Consider the following 21,542-nt stretch of genomic DNA (forward strand, 5'->3'; position numbering starts at 1 on the left):
AATGGTTTCAAAGGAATTAAATACTACCCATATTTTTAAGATGAGGCTGGGTTTAAAACTTCATTTATATGAAGTAAATTGTGTAAGATTAGTGAAATTGTATACTGCATCGCTAGAAAGGGCCAAATCCAATCTTCAATAAGAACAAATTCACTTCTATGCACGGTGGTTAGCACTGCTACCTCACTGCGCCAGGGACCCGGGTTCAATTCAGGCCTTGGGTGACTGTCTGCGTGGAGTTTGCACATTCTCCCCGTGTCTGTGTGGGGTTCCTCTGGTTGCTCCGGTTTCCTCACACACTCCAACGGTGTGCGGGTTAGGTTGATTGGCCATGCTAAACTGCCTCTTAGTGTCAGGTGGATTAGGAGGGTAAATATGTGGGGTTATGGAGATGGGACCTGGGTGGGACTGTTGTTGGTGCAGGCTCGATGGGCCAAATGGCCTCCTTCTGCACTGTTGATTCTATGATTCTGTAATACCCTCCAAAGGCCAGGGTCCCAGAGACAATAGTTTAGAGTCAAGAAGGTCCCTTTAGTTGAAATGAGCGAGAATTCTGCTGCATTAAGCCATGATTCCTGGACTAATGGCTCTATTCTCTCTCTGCAGATGCTGTCAGACCTGCTGAGATTTTCCAGCATTTTCTGTTTGTGTTTCAGATTCCAGCGTCCACAGTATCTTGCCTTTAACCTGCACTAAAGTAGTTTGGTTGCTCACTTTCTCAGACATGCTGTGGTGGACTGCCAATCTAGAAGTGGAATATTAATAGGCTTAACTTGTTCAATGGGACATTTGGAGCACTTGATAAATCTTGTGCCACAAGCGTTGTTTCTCCAGGAATTGAGTACTTACTGATCGTATTTTGAGCCCATTCTTAATCTTGGTCAGGTCACTTTTGTGTTATAAATATTGAGCTGAAGTGACACAATATACAGAAACCAATACATGTTTTCCTTGGTACAACATAGAGTTAAATGATGTTCTGGGCTTTTACCTCAGAGAACCAGGTTGAAACCCAGGCCAGAACGAAAGCTGGCCTCATAGCTTTTAATTCTATTCCGCCCATCTTTGCCTTTCATGTGCTGTTGGGCCCACTTTGATATAGTTAAAGAGAAAGAGAGGTTTTCTTTTTGTGTTTTTTTCTCATTTTTGCTCTCCCGTGGCATGGTAGTACAGTGATTCGCATTCACACAAAAACAGAAAATGCTGGAAAATCTCAGCCGGTCTGACTGCATCTTGTGGGAAAGAATAAAGCCAACGTTTCGAGTCTGGCTGACCCTTTGTCAGAGCTAAGATGCTGTCAGACCTGCTGAGATTTTCCAGCATTTTCTGTTTCTGTTTCATATTCCGGCATCCACAGTATTTTGTTTTTATCTCAGTGATTAGCACTGCTGCCTCATAGCGCCAGGGACCCGGGTTCAATTCCGGCCTTGTGTGACTGTGTGGAGTTTGCACGTTCTCCCTGTGTCTGTGTGGGTTTCCTCCGGGTGCTCCGGTTTCCTCCCACAGTCCAAAAATGTGCAGGTTAGGTGGATTGGCCATGCTAAAACAATTGCCCCTTAGTATCCCAAGATGTGTAGGTTGGGTGGGTTAGCCATGGTAATTGGGTTACGGGGATAGGGCGGGGGATAGGGCCTTGGTAAGATACTCTGTCAGAGAGTCAGCGCAGACTCAATGGGCCAAATGGCCTCCATCGGCACTGTAGGGATTCTATTCCATGAATATCTGTAAATGGGTCAATATCCCAAGACTTATCAAACTTCTCTCTTCTTCGCCCTCTGTCTTTCCTGTGTGCGCATGGTCTTTTTTCCCTTCTCCCAGTAAATTCCAAAACTGGGATTAATCACATTTTTAAGTTTGGCAGCATAGTGCAGGTCTGGTGTGATCAACTCCCCCCTACCTTATATGCGGAACACTTTGCCTTTCGTGTGCTGTTGGGCAACAATCAGTTGCATTTACATCACACTTTTCAATGTCCTTAAGAAACAGGGGGCGGCCCGGTGGTTAGCACTGCTGCCTCACAGCGCCAGGGACCCGGGTTCGATTCCTGGCTTGGGTCACTGCCTGTGTGGAGTCTGCACGTTCTCCTCCGTGTCTGTGTGGGTTTCCTCCGGGAGCTCCGGTTTCCTCACACGATCCGAAAAATGTGCTGGTTAGATGCATTGGCCGTGCGAAATTCTCCCTCAGTGTCACCCGAACAGGTGCCGGAGTGTGGCGATTAGGGAATTTTCACAGTAACTTCATTGCGGTGTTAATGTAAGCCTACTTGTGACTAATAAATAAACTTTATGTCTCAAAGCATCTTGCAGCCAATGAATTATTTGTGAAACGCAGCAGTCAGTTTAGACACAGCAAAGTGCCACAACCAGCATAAGATGAAGGAATGTTGTTGGCAGGGACACCTCTGCTCTTCGAGTGGTGCCTTGGGATCTTTTACATCCACCCACATGGGCGGACGTGGCCTACTTAGTCTCAACCAAAAGGTGCCACCTCTGACAATACATCTAAATTACACTAAATTGTCAACTTAATTTTGTGCTTCAGGCAATAAAGAGGTTTGTGTTCTTCAGATGCATGGCCAATATTATGCAAGAGAACTACATGTATTTTGTGACTTTTATTTTGAAACAAGGGTTTACTATAATCTAACCTAATTTACTATACTCTTACCTTGTATATTATCATTAGTTCTTAGCCTGGGCTCATAGTTTCTGTTTGAAGAAGCAGGCTCAATGGGCCATGTGCTCTCTCTCTATATTCTATGTGGTGGAGATGCCGGTGTTGGACTGGGGTGGGCACAGTAAGAAGTCTACAACACCAGGTTAAATCGCAACAGGTTTATTTGGAATCACGAGCTTTCGGAGTGCTGCTCCTTCATCTGGTGAGTGGAGTCCAAAAGTTCGTGATTCCAAATAAACCTGCTGGAATTTAACCTGGTGTTGTGAGACTGCTTACTATGTGTTCTCTCTCTATATTCCTCCTTCTGTTTCTTGTGTTCAAAGGACCACAGTCCATAAAGATGTGCGGGTTAGGTTGATTGGCCATGCTAAAATTGCCCCTTAGTGTCCTGAGATGTGTAGGTTAGAGGGATTAGTGGGTAAATATGTAGGGATATGGGGGTAGGGCCTGGGTGGGATTGTGGTCGGTGCAGACTCGATGGGCCAAATGGCCTCTTTCTGCACTGTAGGATTTCTATGATTCTATGACCATACGGTTTATTCTTTTCCTTATTTCTTTAGTTTTCAGCAAGGTGCCATTCTTCAGTTGAAAAGGTAATGCAAAGCGGTATCACATACTCTTTACCATAGCACCCAGCACCATTAAGAACCTCAGGATATCCCACAGTGCCGACAAACTACTTGTGAAGTGCAGTAGTCACTGTTATAATGTAGGGACCGTAGCAGCCAGTTGGTGCACAGTAAGGTGCCATAAACAGCAATGTGATGACAACCAGATAATTTGTCTGTGATCTGAGGGAAATAAGTCATCCCCAGCATAATTTTCAGGGTATATTTCCACGTTAAACAGTTCACCCAGAGGCTTGTGACGTTGTGTACAAAGAATCTTGGATGAGTTTCAGTACATTACACAGGTATAGGCATGCCAGCTTTAAACACAAATAAAGTCATGGGGAAAGACAAAGAACAAAGAAAAGTACAGCACAGGAACAGGCCCTTCGACCCTCCAAGCCCGTGCCGATCGTGTACCCATCCAGATGCCTCTTACATGTTGCTAATGTGCCTGCTTCCACCACCTCCTCTGGCAGCGCGTTCCAGGCACCCTCCACTCTCTGCATGAAAACATCCTCCACACATCTCCCTTAAACTTTCCCCCTCTCACCTTGAACCTGTGCCCCCTTGTAATTGTGCACATCCACAAAGCTCACTTTAATCTTTGCCCATTGCCTGGTCGTACAGGCCAAAAGAAACGGTTTGACTCAAACATCTGAACCATGCAAATGACACGTGACTGGAATAGCCAACCAGACAGGGTGGAAAAATCCTCTGACTTTATGCTGGGGATTACTTATTTCCCTCAGATCACAGACAAATTATCTGGTTGTCATCCTCCTGTTTACGCCTCTCACAATTTTGTAGACCTCTGTCAGGTCTCCCCTCAGCCTCCATCTTTCCAGTGAAAACAATCCTAAATTTATTCAACCTCTCCTCAGAGCCAACACCCTTGAGACCAGGCAATACCCTGGTGAACCTTCTTTGCACTCTCTCCAAAGCTTCCACGTCCTTCTGGTAGTGCGGTGACCAGAACTGCACACAGTACTCCAAATGCAGCCTGACCAAGGTTTTATATCGCTGCAACATGATTTCCCAACTCTTGAACTCAATGCCCCGGCCGATGAAGGCAAGCACGCCTGAATTGTGACATCCCTTGTTTTTTTGTGCAGATTAGCTACAAAGGGACTTACTGGAAGTACTGAACAGCACTGATGTGAGAGTTTTTGCCAGTTATTTTCACTGGGCCACACACGAGGTGCTTCTGTGGATGAAAGAAAAATACATTGTAAAATATCAGGTTTGATTTGATTTGATTTATTGTCACATGTATTCGTATACAGTGAAAAGTATTGTTTCCTGTGCACTATACAGACAAAAGGATCCCACATACTGGAATCCAGCAAGTTAATTACAGAATAAAACGGCTTCAAACATGTTGGGTGATGCATGGACCACACCAATATTCTTTTCACAGTGAGGGGTCACTTCAGGGCAAAATTATGAATATTGCAACCAGCTACTCATTAGTTTGAGAGAGAAAAGGGTGTGACTAAAGTTTTGAAACTGTTTGAATTTCATGTCTTGGTAGCTTTAAACTCAAATAGCCGTTGGGAATCCTCCACTTAATTCAAGTTTTACCCGGTGATTTGAAGGCTTTATCTGTACATCCACAAAGCTCACTTTAATCTTTGCCCATTGCCTGGTCGTACAGGCCAAAAGAAACGGTTTGACTCAAACATCTGAACCATGCAAATAACACATGACTGGAATAGCCAACCAGACAGGATGGAAGAAAAACAGATTCCAGACTCCAAGTAGAATCATAGAATCTCTACAGAGCAGAAGGAGGCCATTCGGCCCATCGAGCCTGCACCGACCACAATCCCTCCCAAGCCCTATCCCCAAAACCCCATGCATTTACCCTAGCTAGTCCCCCTGGCACTAAGGAACAATTTATCATGGCCAATCCAACTAACCCGCACAGCTTTGGACTGTGGGAGGAAACCGGAGCACCCGGAGGAAACCCACACAGACACGGGGGAGAATGTGCAGACTCCGCACAGACAGTGAGCCAAGCTGGGAATCGAACCCGGGCCCCTGGCGCTGTGAGGCAGCAGTGCTAACCACTGTGCCACCGTGCTGCCCACCGTGTGGCGAATATTACTAGTGGATGGGCTCCTGAATGGACTCCTACGTTCGAATGGAAATCCTCTGCGGCTCTACCTAAGATGTGGAGATGCCGGCGTTGGACTGGGGTAAGCACAGTAAGAAGTCTCACAACACCAGGTTAAAGTCCAACAGGTTTATTTGGTAGCAAATACCATAAGCTTTCGGAGCGTGCTGCTCCTTCGTCAGATGGAGTGGTCTCTGTTCTCCAACAGTGCACAGACACAGAAATCAAGTTACAGAATACTAATTAGAATGCAAATCTCTACAGCCAGCCAGGTCTTAAAAGGTACAGATAATGTGGTTGGAGGGAACATTAAACACAGGTTAAAGAGATGTGTATTGTCTCCAGACAGAACAGCTGGTGAGATTATGCAAGATTATGCTATCAGTATGATAGCCAAGTTCCGCACACATGAGGACGGCCTAAACCGGGATGTTAGATTTATGTCACATTATCAGTAACCCCCACAGCTTGCCCCTGGTCTTGCATAATCTCACCAGCTGTTCTGTCTGGAGACAATACACATCTCTTTAACCTGTGTTTAATGTTCCCTCCAACCACATTATCTGTACCTTTTAAGACCTGGCTGGCTGTAGAGATTTGCATTCTAATTAGTATTCTGTAACTTGATTTCTGTGTCTGTGCACTGTTGGAGAACAGAGACCACTCCATCTGACGAAGGAGCAGCACGCTCCGAAAGCTTATGGTATTTGCTACCAAATAAACCTGTTGGACTTTAACCTGGTGTTGTGAGACTTCTTACTGTGCTCTACCTAAGAACAGGAGTAGGCCATTCAGCCTTTCAAGCTTAATCTGCCATTCAATAGCATGGCCTGTTTGTACCTGTCAAACTAACCTGAGTCACTCGGTCTAGGCTGGTATTCAGGATTTGCCAGAGTAGGTCACTCTTCTGCTGTTGAAATTGCTCCTCACAGCCCACCACATGGATCACCAGACACTCCTCAGCATCCTCCTAAGACGCAAAACGCATTTTGGTTATTTAAAAAAAAAAACATTTTTACTTCCGAATTCATCCTAATCAGAGCCAAGGGCCGGAATTTTACCGGCACGCCCGCCCGAGGCTCATAAGATCGCGCCTGAGGCCAACGGAGAATGCCGTGCTGCGAGCCTCGGTAAAATCAGGACCATCGCGTTTACACCAGCTCTTTGAAAGAGCTGCACAATTATTCCCAAAGCCCTGCTTTCCCCTTAGAATTGATCCAATGCTCCTTCGAAAGTTATTACTCAATCTTCTTTCAAACAGTGGATTCCAGATCTTCACTACTCTGATTTTGTTCAAGCAAAATCCTCATAGCCACCTTTGCATCTTCTGCGAATTACCTTCAATCTGTTTGCCCACCCATTATTATACAAATGTTTTACTTTTGACAAATCTAGTCTCCTGTTCCAGAGTGCCAGGCACCGTGTCTAAAGGTACTGCCACTTTGCACAATTCATGGAGTGCAACTATCTCTTGCAGGGTGAACATGTCCACCCATTTTTTGATAGTTTACAGGACAAATCTATCCATCATTTAAAGGCTGCGTCACTCAGAAACCCACAGAGATGGCTGGTTCAGAAAGAGGGAAATATCACAATCACAACATTCTGTGGCTTTACAAGGGGGCGTTACTCAGCACACCGACTTGTCGATTAGAGCGGGAATCAACAGGGGACAGTTCAGTCTGTGGAGCGTGTGTTTCACAGGGGAAGTTATGCTGTCACTGACCTGTAAGACAATGTCCTGAAGCTCTGCTATCTGTCTCAGGGCTTCCTCCTGCACTGTACAAAGTAGAATCAATTATATTAGTTAATATCTGACAGTGCTGGAAAAGTAAATAGCTTTCTGAGCTCATATACACAAAGAATGATGCACCCTAGCTGTCAACTTGTCACTTCTAAATGATCCATTCAGTCGAGCCTGTCACAATCGTACCAGACTCCCCATTAGCTCCATTCCCAAACCAAAAGAGACAATGCTGGAAAATCTCAGCAAGTCTGGCATCATCTGTAAGGAGAGAAAAGAGATGACATTTTGAGTCCAGATGACCCTTTGTCTTTGGACCCTTTGGACTCGAAACGTCAGCTCTTTTCTCTCCTTGCAGATGCTGCCAGACCTGCTGAGATTTTCCAGCGTTTTCTCTTTTGGTTTCAGATTCCAGCATCCGCAGTAATTTGCTTTTATCCAGTTCTATTCCCAATCTGGATGTATAAATGATGTATTAATTATAAATTCATGTTGTAGCTATGGAGGAAATAGCTGAATTTAAACAAAACGATACTGTGCCTTTAAGAAATGTACTTGTGTCGTGTTTCCTATGAGGGGACTGTTTTATACAGCAGCTCTGATTACTGTGCTGCTTGTCTGCAACCAACAGCCCACTTCCTGAGCAATCTTTCTGACCAAACTGATGAACCAAATCAAATTAATTGAGGGATAAATTAAAAGGGGCAGTTCAAAAAAGGGAACCGATCGAAAACAAAACAGAAAGGAAACTTAAAACATCAAACCAAAATGTGGGTAAAAGGATCGATAATGCACCCCAGCCCCTGTGGTGCCCAACGAGCATGGAAATCCTCAACAGTGCCCTCGGACACCGTGTACTCCCTCTCCAGGGACACCCGACTGCGAATGTAGCCAGTAGAGGGGCAGACAGTCGGGTCGGATGACCCCCTCGGTTGCCCGCTGCCTGGACCTATTGATGGCAAGTTTGGCCAGGCCCAGGAGCAGGTTCACGAGGAGGTCCTCCGCCTTCCCCGCTCCCCTCCATGCCGGGTGTCCATAGATCAGGAGCATGGGACTGAAGTGCAAACAAAACATCAATAGCCCACATGCTGAGCATGCAGAAGAATAATTGCTCCTAATTGTTGCAGTGTTTATTTTAATCTGAGTTAATGCAGCTTTGTTATTGTTGGGTTGTCCCCTGGGGTTTCAGAGTGGGGTTTAATTAGGTTGATTGACAAGAAGAGAGAATCATGTGCTAATGGATTAGCCTTACAGAGACACAAGCAGGCAGTTGCTGTTTGAATTTGATCAGAGCAGTCGCTCTTTCTCTCTCTCCCTCTCTGGAAATTGAGACCTACTACCTACTAGAAAATTGGTACCTCTCTCCAGAGGTCTGCAAAAGGCAAGAGGTGTTTTCTCCCTTTTTTTGAAGGCTGCAAGTCCAATCTTATGCCAATCTGAAAGAAAATGCACAATCTGTTTAGGGAGAGGGGGGGCAGGGCTCGCTAGAAAGCTGGCTGCTGAAAGTAGAAGGCGCAATTGCGCATGTGCAGCTCTCTGTTCTGTGCAAGGGAACAGAGAGATCTGTCAGTCGCCTTCCCCCTCCTGGAAAGCGCCCACCTCCCCATCCCATGATCGTTGGCCTCCCCGGCCAATTGCCCCCAACCCGCCAAATCCCGGGCGCAAGGCTGATCTCACTGGATATCCGGGGCCAGTAAGATCACGATAGGCAAGAAATCCATCACAAACTCAATTTTTTGCCTCATTTGCGACCTTACTGGCTCGCTCCACCCATCGACCAGCGGGATGAGAAGGTAAGCGCACCCCCATTGTGTTTTACATACAAGAGGAAAATTTGGGAATGTTTATCTTCCACTTTGCATTTTTGAGAGAGAGAGGGGGCTTCCACATAATTTTGTCTGATCCTTTCATTGTGTTCCTATTTTACTAATAAATGAGGAAGGGAAATTTCAAACTTCCTTGTTTTTTACAAAAAATAGTTAGGACCTACCTAGAGCCACGTCCAAGTTGGTATCGTAACCTTCTAGTTCCTTCTCCTTCACAAACTGTCTTAAATGCACATTGAAGACAACATCTTTTGGAAGCGTATCATGTGCCTGGCCTGAAGGGGCCTCGAACTTCCCGAGCTGTGTATAAACGGACTCCGACAAAATCTTCTTCAGGATGGAGACTCTTCCCTCGTTGGATGTGCTTTGCCGGGCGGACGGCCAAGTGACTCTCAATAACTTCAGGAAGTTGCAGGCGGAGGTATTTTGGGGGAGATTTGGTGTTGTGTGCACTATGCAGCTAAAGGAAGAGCAGTGGGTTAGAAGTGAGAGAAATTCAATAAACAAGAAAATGAAAGCTGTACCCAACACAGAGTATTACTGACCATTGACTTTCTGAAACACTGGCTCCCAGAACTATAAGAACCCAAGGGCGCGGGTAGAAATAGCTTTCACACAGGAAGGTGCATTTGTACAGAACCTGTCATCAGGTGCATCAGAGAAACAAACATTGGACAGTGACAGAAAACGTAAATATGACTCAAGTGTGACCTCCTTTGAGGTTACCAAAGGACTGGAGTCTTAGAATTGGGGGAGCGGCACCGTGGCACAGTGGTTAGCACTGCTGCCTCACAGACCTGGGTTCAATTCCTAGCTCGGGTCACTATCTGTGTGGAGACTGCACGCTCTCCCCATCTCTGCATGGGTTTCCTCCGGGTGCTCCGGTTTCCTCCCACACTCCAAATATGTGCGAGTTAGGTTGATTGGCCAGGCTAAATTGCCCCTTAGTGTCAGGGGGACTAACAGGGTAAATGGGGTTATGGGGATAGGGCCTGGGTGGGATTGTGGTCAATGCAGACCCGATGGGCCAAATGGCCTCCTTCTGCACTGTAGGGATTCTAAGATAGTTGGGGTGAGACAGTTGAATGCTCTACCCGAGGTTAGTGCAGAGGAATAGGGGTGTACAAGAGATAAAGTTCAGAGAAGCAGATTTATGAGCTGTTGTAGGGGTTGTTGTAGCTGTTAGAACATAGAACATTACAGCACAGAACAGGCCCTTCGGCCCACGATGTTGTGCCGACCTTCATCTGAAACCAAGATCAAGCTATCCCACTCCCTACCATCCTGGTGTGCTCCATGTGCCTATCCAATAACCGCTTAAATGTTCCTAAAGTGTCTGACTCCACTATCACTGCAGGCAGTCCATTCCACACCCCAACCACTCTCTGCGTGAAGAACCTACCTCTGATATCCTTCCTATATCTCCCACCATGAACCCTATAGTTATGCCCCCTTGTAATAGCTCCATCCACCCGAGGAAATAGTCTTTGAACGTTCACTCGATCTATCCCCTTCATCATTTTATAAACCTCTATTAAGTCTCCCCTCAGCCTCCTCCGCTCCAGAGAGAACAGCCCTAGCTCCCTCAACCTTTCCTCATAAGACCGACACTCCAAACCAGGCAGCATCCTGGTAAATCTCCTCTGCACTCTTTCCAGCGCTTCCACATCCTTCCTATAGTGAGGTGACCAGAACTGCACGCAATATTCCAAATGTTGTAGGGTAGTAGGGGTTCTCAAAGGCAGGTTGGGTCAATGCAGGTATTTGAATTCGGTGTGAGATTGACCCAGACAAGGACGTTTGTGTCAAATAGTTTAGGAAGCTGCAAGTGATGTAAACAAGGGTTTTCGGGGCAGGCAATCATATGGACATCAAAATGATCAGTATTGCTGGTGGGCAGCACATGTGGTTTGAAGCTTCTTTAGGGAGACTCAAACCCTGTGCCTGTGAGCAATCGGGGAGGGAACAGAACCAGAGGCAAAGGATAATTGTCGCGGTGAAGGGGTCTCGAAGTTATCAGATTTCTTCCCCCTTTTCCTGAACGCACCAGCTCTGAGGTGTAGTGCCCTGGGCACTCGAAGTCTTAGAGCCTTGTGCATTCCGTAAATTGAAAAAATGTGCAAGAACCTGAGGAAGTGCTAAAATCTCAACCATTTACTCGTGATTCCTATTGGTATTTCAATGCAACTGTTGACCATTTTAAATGACTTAAGCTGTTGAAATGTATTAATAATCACAATGATTGCATTAATTAACATGAGAAGAAAGTTAAACTGTCTTGATTTATCTTAAAAAGTGTTTTTAAATATTGGTATCTTTCTCAGGAAACTAAGGAAATTTGGTATGTCTGCTACAACTCTCACCAACTTCTTGTACAGATGCACCATAGAAAGCATTATTTCTGGTTGTATCACAGCTTGGTATGGCTCCTGCTCTGTCCAAGACCGCAAGAAACTCCGAAGGGTCGTGAATGAATCCGTTCATCTTGCAAACAAGCCTCCCATTCACTGACACTGTCTACACTTTCCGCTGCCTCGGAAAAGAAGCCAGGATAATCAAGGACTCCACACACCCTGGACAGACTGTCTTCCACCTTCTTCCATTGGGAAAAAGATACAAAAGCCTGAGATCACATATCAACCGATTCAAGTAGCTTCTTCCTTGCTGCCATCAGACTTTTGAATGGACCTACCTCGCAATAAGTTGATCTTTCTCTACACCCTAGCTAAGACTGTAACACTACATTCTGCACACTCTCTCCTTTCCTTCCCTATGTACGGTGTGCTGTCTGTATAGTGAGCAAGAAACAATACTTTTCACTGTATACTAATACATGTGACAATATTAATTAAATCAAATCAATTAGTGTCAGCTTGGAGCTCCTGCCTTGCAAGGTACAGTCAATGATTAAGACCCACAGACCAGGAGTCTTAAGAACATTGCATGTGAGCAGGTTAAGGTTATTTAAGTAAAACTCACCCTTGCTGTCTTAGCACCACAGCAAGATGGTCAACTAGTAGGATAGTTCGTAAATGACTAACTGTAAGTGATTCCAGTCCTTTATTCCCCTGCAAAGCGACGCAATTCAGAATCACACATTTCTTCCTGGCTGAGGGGGCCTTCAAAGGTCTCGTGTAGAGAGGGAGATTGCTCAGGACTTGCATGAAAAGGGCAGGATGGTCTAGGCGGATCATCACTCCCTTGTCCGTTTGCTTGCAGCTCTGAATGTAGAGGCGCTGACGGTACTCCGACAACAATCTCTCAATGAGATCTTCAGGAACCTGAAACCATTTGAAGACTGGGATTATTTACAATTGTTTTGCATCTCGAGGGCTAACAATTATTAAAGAAGAAAAACAGAAAAATGAGAGCGGTTCAGCTGGTATTTACACGAGAAAAGATGGGCTGAAACTTTGAGAGGACAACTTTGAAGAAAGATTATTCCCAAACTTGGCTTTTAAGAACCACAAGAGCGATAAATCAGACCAAATCTGATGCAGAGTCACATCAGGGCAAAGAGGGAGGTTTTATTGGAGCATCTGAAAAATAAATGGAGAGGTTTCTGGGGATGGGGGGAATTTTAAAGCTTGGGGTCCTGAGCAGGGTTGCCAAATGTGACCGATTGTATTCCTAGGGGTTTTATCAAGTGACTTCCCCCCCCTCCTCCCCCCCAATTCTTCAACCATTAGTTGGCCAACACATCCATCCTTGTGACATGCGGCCATCCCACTCCAAGTGGAAAGCAAAAAGACTCATTAGCCAATTGGATGATGCTCAACTGTCAGCACATAGCCTTTAATTCCCCCATTTTCAATATTTTTATATTTGGTAAAGAGAAATGTTTAAAGAAAATGACAAAAAAAATTCTATTTTAACGTCCCAATGACGTTTCTCGATGCTTGCACACAGCAAGTGTCCTGGAGATTGATCTTCAATTCTTGGAGATGCTAGGCCAAACTTGGAGGGTTAGCAACGCCCATGACATTGGCAGCTGAAGGCATGACCAGCAGTGGTGGAGTGATAGATTGAAAGGAAGTGCAAGAGTACAGAATGGTAGTAGTGCAGTGATCTTTGGGGTGACACGATGGCAGTGGTTGGCACTGCTACCTCACAGTGCCAGGGACCCGGGTGCAATTTCAGCCTCGGGTCACCATCTGTGGGGTGTTTGCACATTCTCCCCATGTCTGCGTGGGTTTCCTCCCACAGTCCAAAGGTGTGCAGGTTAGGTTGATTGGTCATGCTAAATTGACCCTAGTGTCAGGGGATTAGTGGGGTAAATATGTGGGGTTATGGCGTTAGGGCCTGGGTGGGATTGTGGTTGGTGCAGACTTGATGGGCTGAATGGCCTCCTTCTGCACTATAGAGATTCTATGATCTTGGAGGGAAGGGGAAACATGGTAAATAATAGAACCTCAGTCCCTATAATTATTGCGAAAACAAGCTGCTATGTGGACCATGTTTGCTTTGGGTCTCCACAATGTGGTTGATTTTGGTTAGTGCATTTTGCTGTGCAGATCAGGCGGGTCTGATCCGGCTTTGACACATATTTATTTGCAAGGTGAGGTCAGATGTAACACCTAGTCTCGGCATCCTAGGAAAAGGGGGGAAAGTGGGAGCATGTTAGCTAGCGTTCTTGCTCCTGAAAAAAGATTTGCATTTATGTAGCACTTTTCAGGGTCGCTGGATATCTCAACACGCTTTGAAGTAGTTTTGTCGTGTGGTCACTGCTGTAATGTAGGAAACACGGCAGTCGATTTCCATACAGCAAGCTCCCACAAATGACAACATGGTAATGACCAGATAATCTGTTTCTGCAATGCTGACTGATATTGGTCAGGACATTGGGATATCTCCCCTGCTCTTCTTCGAAATAGTGCCGTAGGATGTCTTACACCCACCCAAGCGGGAGGATGGGGCCCACAGTTGTCTCATCTGAAAGATGGCACCTCTGACAGTGCAGCACTCCCTCCGTACGGCACTGAAGTGTCACCCCTGATTTTTGTCCTTGGAGCCCTGGAGTGAGACTTGAACCGAGGGACCCAGAGGCAAGTGTGCTACCAAACTGAGCCGCGGACGACACAGCTGGGTAGTGATTTCTTGCTAATCTGTGATATACCTCTTCGGCTAAATTGCTGGTGGTGACAATTCAGTAGAAATGACCAGAGAAATTTTTTTGGGTTGGGAACAGAAATGTTTCAAACACTTTGAGAGAAACAAGCCAGAAATTATAACCTACAGTCGAAGTGTAAATGCTATAACTGGGCCTAACGTTGCTCCCTTGGTCAGAAGTGCTTCAGTAAACAAGCAATTGAAAACTACTGCAATATAAAATGTTGTAAGAAGTCTCACAACACCAGGTTAAAGTCCAACAGGTTTATTTGGCAGCACAAACCACTAGCTTTCAGAGCACTGCCCCTTCATCAGGTAAGTGGGAGTTCTAATTAAAAAATAATGCAGTATTTTGTAAATTGAGTTTGTGTCTTTATGTGCCCTGTTGTGAGTAGAACTCCCACTCACCTGTTGAAGGAGCAGCGCTCTGAAAGCTAGTGGCTTGTGCTACCAAATAAACCTGTTGGACTTTAACCTGGTGTTGTGAGACCTCCTGCTGTGTTTACCCCAGTCCAACGCCGGCATCTCCACATCATATAAAACGTTCACAGTTTAGTGTTGTTATTAAATGCACACTTCTGCTAAAACTTGAGCTGTATCTGTGGTGCCAGGTGTTATTTTATTGTCACAGGTCACCACTCCACTCTCCTCCAGAATGCTCTTTATCAGACATTTCGCCATGGCAGTACTTAAAACTATTTTGATAAAGCATTTCGTACATTTGTTCTGTAAAACATTCTTTCACACTATCGTGTGAACTGATTACCTCCTCTAGCGCTTTGAATGAATTATGAATGTTGGGTAATTAATAATAATCAAAGTGAAATCACATATAGTTTCCTTCAGGCTCTGCTGTGTTGGGTTGAGCCATCACAGGCTCCAAGTGCCGGTGTTTTTTGCACTTCCTATGTGACAGAATAGGGAAAGCACCTAGGCACGAAGGCTGGTTAATCGAGTCTTGATTGGTTTACTGCTCCCAGCTCTGCTCTAACTGCTGTGTCTTGGTTGGAAAGCATTGTGGGGAGTGTCACACACCGAACCAAGTCCTCCATTAATTCCTCTAAGTGCCCTTTCTTCATGTGTGATCCAACATGGTGATGTATTTTTTCTGTAGCTCACTGACTGAAGTTCTCACCCAATGGCTACACACATATGCCCAGTTATCTGCAAAAGGCACAGGAAAATGAAAGTCATTAGCTCCCAGAGGTCATGATTTAACCTGAGGATCACCGCACCTCAGGCAGGGATAAGGTTGAGAAAGTGATGCTTTTGTGAATAACCTCAGTCGGTACAGGAATTGAACCCACGCTGTTGGTGTTAGCTCTGCATCACTAACCAGCCATCCAGCCAACTGAGCTAAACCAACCTCCCCAAGTGAGGGCTCACCCGGGGTTTGAACCCAGGATTTCTCGCAAACTAACTTAACAAAAGCTCTGAAGTGAGAATCATGCTTCTAGACCAAGGAGCCTGTGCAAGGGGTATAGACACCAAGCAATTGAACCCTACTTTTCTTCTTTCTTAGCCTATGGGTGGAGGGCAAATGTAACTTAACTGCAGCCCTTTGGATCACTTTGGTAGTAAGAACAGAAAAGCACAATTTTTTTTAAAAGGCGTGAAACTTGTAAATGTTGACAGGGACTAAGGCGCACTCGTACAAGGAATACAAAGTTAGCAAGCAGATGCAGCAAGAAATTAGTAAAGCAATTGGAACATTGGCCTTGGTTGCAACAGGTTTGGCAAGACTGCAACTGGAGTACTGCGCGCTGGAGAGGGATCAGGTGAAACACTTCCCTAAATTCCTCCATTCTGTGTTTTTTTTTTGAAAGCAGGCATTATTGGGAGCAAATGTCCCCAGTGGCACAGTGGTTAGCAGTGCTGCCTCACAGTGCCAGGGACCCAAGTTCGATTCCCGTACTTGCATCACTCCCTGAGTCTGTGTGGAGTCTCCATGTGCTCCATGTGTCTGTGTGAGTTTCCTCCGGGTGCTCCAGTTTCCTCCCACAGTCCAAAAATGTGCAGGTTATGTTAATTGTCTATGCTAAATTGCCCATTAGTGTCCCAAAATGTGTAGGTTAGGGGGATTAGCAGGGTAAGTACGTGAGGTTATGGGGGTAAAGCCTGGGTGGGATTACCAGTCGAGGCTTGATGGGCTGAATGGGCTCCATCTGCACTGCAGGGATTCAATGAATGCTATCTTTGCACTGTGGGAGGAAACCGGAGCACCCAGAGGAAACCCAAGCAAACACGTGAGAATGTGCAAACTCCACACAGTGACCCGAGGCTGGAATCGAACCCAGGTCCCTGGTGCTGTAAGGCAGCTGTGCTAACCACAGTGTCATCATTTCTTGATATCACATGGAGTCAAACTGGTTGGAGATTGGTGTCTGATGCTGGGGACCTCAGGAGGAGTCTGGAATGGATCATCCATTGGACACTTCTGGACATGTATAATTTTTGCCACAGTGGGAAGTATATTTATCTACTAAGCCAAGGAGCGAAACTTCAACTAGGGACACTGATATCAATATTTGCAAAGGTTAAGACTTAAATCCCAGCCGTGTGTCAGACTGCCTCATTGAGAATAACTACTTTTACTTCATTCCACCAAAGAGTTGAGCAGACTTGTTTTGTGTATGCTGTAGCTATCATGGTCTTTGCTGTCGTTGAATCCACTCATTAAATGCTGTGAGGTACTGAATTGAAAATGCGACGGCAATAACATGTATTTTTTACTGGGATATGAAACTACTATGTTGGAGATGCCTCAACCTAAGGAATACGGAACCATTTGAGTAATGCTCACTTATCTTGGATTTGCAATCGCAAACAGCATCAGGTATTCCACCAGAATGCCAAGTGAAACAATCAGGTTTGATTGCTTTTCACTTAAATACAATCCAAAAATAATCCCATTGTCATAGAATCATAAAATTCCTACAGTGCGGAAGGAAGCCATTCGGCCCATCGATTCTGCACTGACCACCCACCCAGGCCCTATCCCCATAACCCCATGCATTTACCCTAGCTAGTTCCCCTGACACTAAGGGGCAATTTAGCATGGCCAATCCACCTAACTCGCACATCTCTCTCGACTTCTGATTCGCCCCACACATCACGTATCCACAGAATTTTTCTATTTGAAAGTTATTCACAGCTCCAACACCTTGCTGCATAAACTCTGGTCAGCTACATGTTCTGGTATTGGAGGGACAGTCCCTGGCTGAGGTACTGTGTCCACAGGGAACACTGCCTTCTTCCCAACTTCATGCAAATGAGGAGTCACATAACCAAGCACTGCCCTGCGGACAGTTAACCTGGGCGGGTCAGTGGCAGGGCAGATTCTGATCTGTGGGAGAGCTGTCAATCTCCTGTTTTCAAACAGTAGGAGTTGGGGGGAACTTGCATTGAGGGGCTTTAACTTACACAACTCAAGCATGGTGACTGCAATCCAAACGCCTCACGCTGTTCCCCTTCCACCCCCCAAGCAAATCTCAGGATAATCCCTGGGGTGGCATGGTGGCACAGTGGTTAGCGCTGCTGCCTCACAGCGCCAGGGACCCGGGTTTGATTCCCGGCTTGAGTCACTGTCTGTGCGGAATCTGCACGTTCTCCCCATGTCAGCCTGGATTTCCTCCGGGTGCTCCGGTTTCCTCCCACAGTCCAAAGGACGTGCTGGTAATGCGCATTGGCCATGCTAAATTTTCCCTCAGTGTGCCCGAACAGGCACCGGAGTGTGGCGACTAGGGGATTTTCACAGTAACTTCATTGTAGTGTTAATGTAAACCTACTTGTGACACTAATAAATAAACTTAGAGATTGCATGGAGCTTTCCTGTGAAATTAACTTGAAGAGAAATTCCCCTGACCGCAAAGTGCTGAACAAAGCCTGAGCGGCTGCTGGCCACTGGAAAGACAAACAATGCCTGTATGCAAAGCCGTGCAGATGCCCTGATAGCTGGAATCACCGTGCGCCTGTAAGCCTCAGGTGATGTGGCTGGGTCCCTGGATTCGGTTTACAAAACGTGGTCAAGAGGTTTTCTCCCAACACTGCTCACTGGCTTGACTATTTCAAATTGATGACCCACCAAACATCCAGTGTTTCTTCCCCACTCAGAGGAAAAAAAATAGTCTCGAGGACAAGGAGGCCATTCAGCCCTCTAAACTATTGCTGCCACGAGATGAGAAGATTTTCAGGCATTGCGCTCTATCCAAACTCTTCATTTTCAGAAAAAAATCTTCACATTTTGCATTCTCTGTTCCAGTGGAGGTTATCCCAGTGTGGTCTTGGGTGTTGCCTTGCCTCATCTCAATGCCTCAATATGGGGCAGCACGGTGGCGCAGTGGTTAACACTGCTGCCTCACAGCACCAGGGACCCGGGTTCCATTCCCAGGTTGGGTCACTGTCTGTGTGGAGTCTGCACGTTCTCCCCGTGTCTGCGTGGGTTTCCTCCAAATGCTCCGGTTTCCTCCCGCAGTCTGAAAGACGTGCTGGTTAGGGTGCATTGGCCATGCTAAATTCTCCCTCAGTGTACCTGAACAGGCGCCGGAGTGTGGCGACTAGAGGATTTTCACAGTAACTCCATTGCAGTGTTAATGTAAGCCTACTTGTCACACTAATAAATAAACTTTAACTTGTGCTTTTGGCCAATCTGGGTTGAAGGCTCTCTGACCTTTGCCCCTTGAACTCCCCTCCCCCAAGGTTGCGGCCTAGCTCAACTCCGCTCCGCTCGCCCACCTGGCCCCGCGGGTAGAGTTTGCTCAGGGCCGCTCTGGGCGCTATCCAGTCCCGGCCTCTCAGGTTGCACTCGCTCCTCTCCTTGAACCAAACCCGGCCGCCCTGCGCTGGGCCCGGGCCCCGCAGAGCCGCCTCCAGCGCGGCCGAGCAGGCGGAGAGGCTGAACTCCGGAGCGACGGCCATGGCGGCCTCCATCCTGCTGACCCCCAGAGCGGCGCTTCCGGGTCACCGCCAACATCCGGTTCCACTGGGTTACCATGGAAACCCCTCCCCAGCTCAATGCACTGTCAGCATCCTAAAGAATTCCTTTAAATCCCTTCAATGGACTGCCAGCATCTTAAAGAATTATTTTAAATGTCTTCATGCAAAACGAAAAGAAAGGAAGACTATGCTGGGTGAGGACAGGGCATGGCACTGAGTGAATTGCTCATTTAGAGAGCAAGTGCAGACGCGATGGGCCAAATGGCCTCATAATGGCACTGTGACAACTCTGTGATTTTTGTGAAGTTTATTGGTGATGCTATATGCCGAGAGACTTACTGATCTTCCTTCCATCGTAAAGTCAGAAGCAGGATTTTCAGAGTAACGTCCAAGGCACAACCATTTTCGATTGCTTCATCAGTGACCATCCCTTCATCATCAGGTCCGAAACTGGGGATGTTCGCTGATGATTGTGTTGGGGAATCAGATCAGAAGCTCCAAGGTATATCATGAAGTTAGCTAGATGCTAACTTTTTTTGATTTTGGCATTAGGATGAGCATAAAGTGTTTCGCTCCAGGTATGATTCTATTAATCCACTAGGAAGCTTTTATTAAAACAAATTTGATTTAAGAACATAGTTAGAATATAACAAAAAGAATTAGCATAACGTTTACCAATTTAAATACTTAAACATGACAAGTTAATTCTGAATAGCTAGTTATCACTTTAGTTTCAATTTAAGCAATATCCCCGTGGTCATACATCCTTCTTCAAAACAAGTTTGCACCAAAAAAAGATGTTCATGTGGATGCTAGATTTCCAGCCTTTTAACACCCCTGGACCGAGATCTAGAAAGAAACCTGTCTTTTGATTCCCATACGGCAGTCTCCAGAGAAACATCTAACCTCAAACAGCAGAACTTCAGAGAAAGTGACCCGTTTTTTTGGCAGATCCCAGTCTCCTATCTTCAGAGAGAGAAAGAGCTACTTCTCTCTACAGCTCCCAAGCACCAACTGAACTGGGTTTCTCTCTGTGAGCCTAACCCCACCCAATCACATGACTTTTCCTGTCAAACCCTACTCTGAAAAATCCCAGGGGAAATCACTAACATAACAACCCTGTATTGGCCCAGATTAAAACAAACGTTCCAGATTAATTATGCTGCTGCAGTAACAACAGGGGATGCTGGTTATAGACTAAGAGACACCAATAAATTGAAATGACTGCTAAAAATAATGCTGCACAAGAAATATAACACAAATACATTTCTGAAAGGCACAGTGTCATCACAATTGCACAATGTTCAGCACCACTCGCAACTCTTCAGATATTGAAGCAGTTCATGCCAATGTATATGGGCGGCACGGTAGCACAGTGGTTAGCACTGCTGCTTCACAGCTCCAGGGTCCCGGGTTCGATTCCCGGCTCAGGTCGCTGTCTGTGTGGAGTTTGCACATTCTCCTCGTGTCTGCGTGGGTTTCCTCCGGGTGCTCCGGTTTCCTCCCACAGTCCAAAGATGTGCGGGTTAGGTTGATTGGCCATGCTAAAAAATTGCCCCTTAGTGTCATGGGATGTGTAGATTAGAGGGATTAGCGGGTAAAATATGTAGGAATATGTGGGTGGGGCCTGGGTGGGATTGTGGTCGGTGCAGACTCGATGGGCCGAATGGCCTCTTTCTGTACTGTAGGGTTTCTATGATTCTATGATTCTATATCAAAACGTGGAGAATATTCAGACTTGGGTTGATAAGTGGCAAGTAACATTTGTGCCACACAAGGGCCAGGCAATGACCATCTCCAACAGGAGAGAATCTAACCATCTCCCCTTACCATTGTTGAATTCCCCACTATCAACATCCTGGGAGCTACTATTGAGGAGAAACTGAACATAACCAGCTAGATAAATACTGTGGCCACAACTCCTGACTCCCCAGAGCCTGTCCACCATTGACAAGGCACAAGTCGAGTATGATGGAAAACTCCCTGCTTGCCTGGATGAGTCCAGCACCAGCAACACTCAAGAAGCTTGACACCATCCCGGACAAACTGCTTGATTGGCACTCCATCCACCACCTTAAACGTTCATTCCCTCCACCATCGATTCAGTATGCATCATCTATAAGGTTGGCTTATGAGGGGAGACTGAGTAGACTGGGGCTATACTCATTGGAATTCAGAAGAATGAGAGATCTTATAGAAACATATAAAATTATGAAGGGAATAGATAAGATAGAAGCAGGGAGGTTGTTTCAACTGGGGGGGGGGGGGGCTGAAACTAGAACTAGGGGCATGGCTTCAAAATAAGGGGGAGCAGATTTAGGACTGAGTTGAGGAGGAACTTCTTCACACAAAGGGTTGTGAATCTGTGGAATTCCCTGCCCAGTGAAGCAGTTGGGGCCAACTCATTGAATGTTTTTAAGGCAAGGATAGATACATTTTTGAACAGTAAAGGAATTAAGGGTTATGGTGAGTAGGTAGGTAAGTGGAGCTGAATCCACGAAAAGATCAGCCATGATCTTATTGAG

The 21,542-nt window shown here is 46.0% G+C and overlaps 1 protein-coding gene across 4 annotated transcripts in view; it reads right to left on the bottom strand.

Annotated features, from left to right (window-relative positions):
* dalrd3 (DALR anticodon binding domain containing 3) overlaps positions 1–19,040 on the bottom strand; it is a 35,589-nt gene extending 16,549 nt beyond the window's left edge. Inside the window, exons 1-6 of one of the 4 annotated variants that reach the window (XR_013497489.1) lie at positions 18,817–19,037; positions 11,953–12,254; positions 9,138–9,433; positions 7,130–7,182; positions 6,257–6,373; positions 4,421–4,491 (exon numbers count right to left, since the gene is read on the bottom strand). Coding sequence is in view for 3 of the 4 variants with exons in the window: in XM_078209942.1 (XP_078066068.1) it covers positions 4,421–4,491; positions 6,257–6,373; positions 7,130–7,182; positions 9,138–9,433; positions 11,953–12,254; positions 18,817–19,011 (1,034 nt within the window). In the remaining variant the exon portion in view is untranslated. Of the gene's footprint in view, positions 1–4,420; positions 4,492–6,256; positions 6,374–7,129; positions 7,183–9,137; positions 9,434–11,952; positions 12,255–14,848; positions 15,219–18,166; positions 18,672–18,816 lie in introns of those variants that run through there. The other 3 variants (XM_078209942.1, XM_078209944.1, XM_078209945.1) reach the window with 3 other exon arrangements.
* Positions 19,041–21,542: the final 2,502 nt, after the last annotated feature.

The sequence above is a fragment of the Mustelus asterias genome, chromosome 3, assembly GCF_964213995.1.
Source record: "Mustelus asterias chromosome 3, sMusAst1.hap1.1, whole genome shotgun sequence".
NCBI lineage: Eukaryota > Metazoa > Chordata > Chondrichthyes > Carcharhiniformes > Triakidae > Mustelus > Mustelus asterias.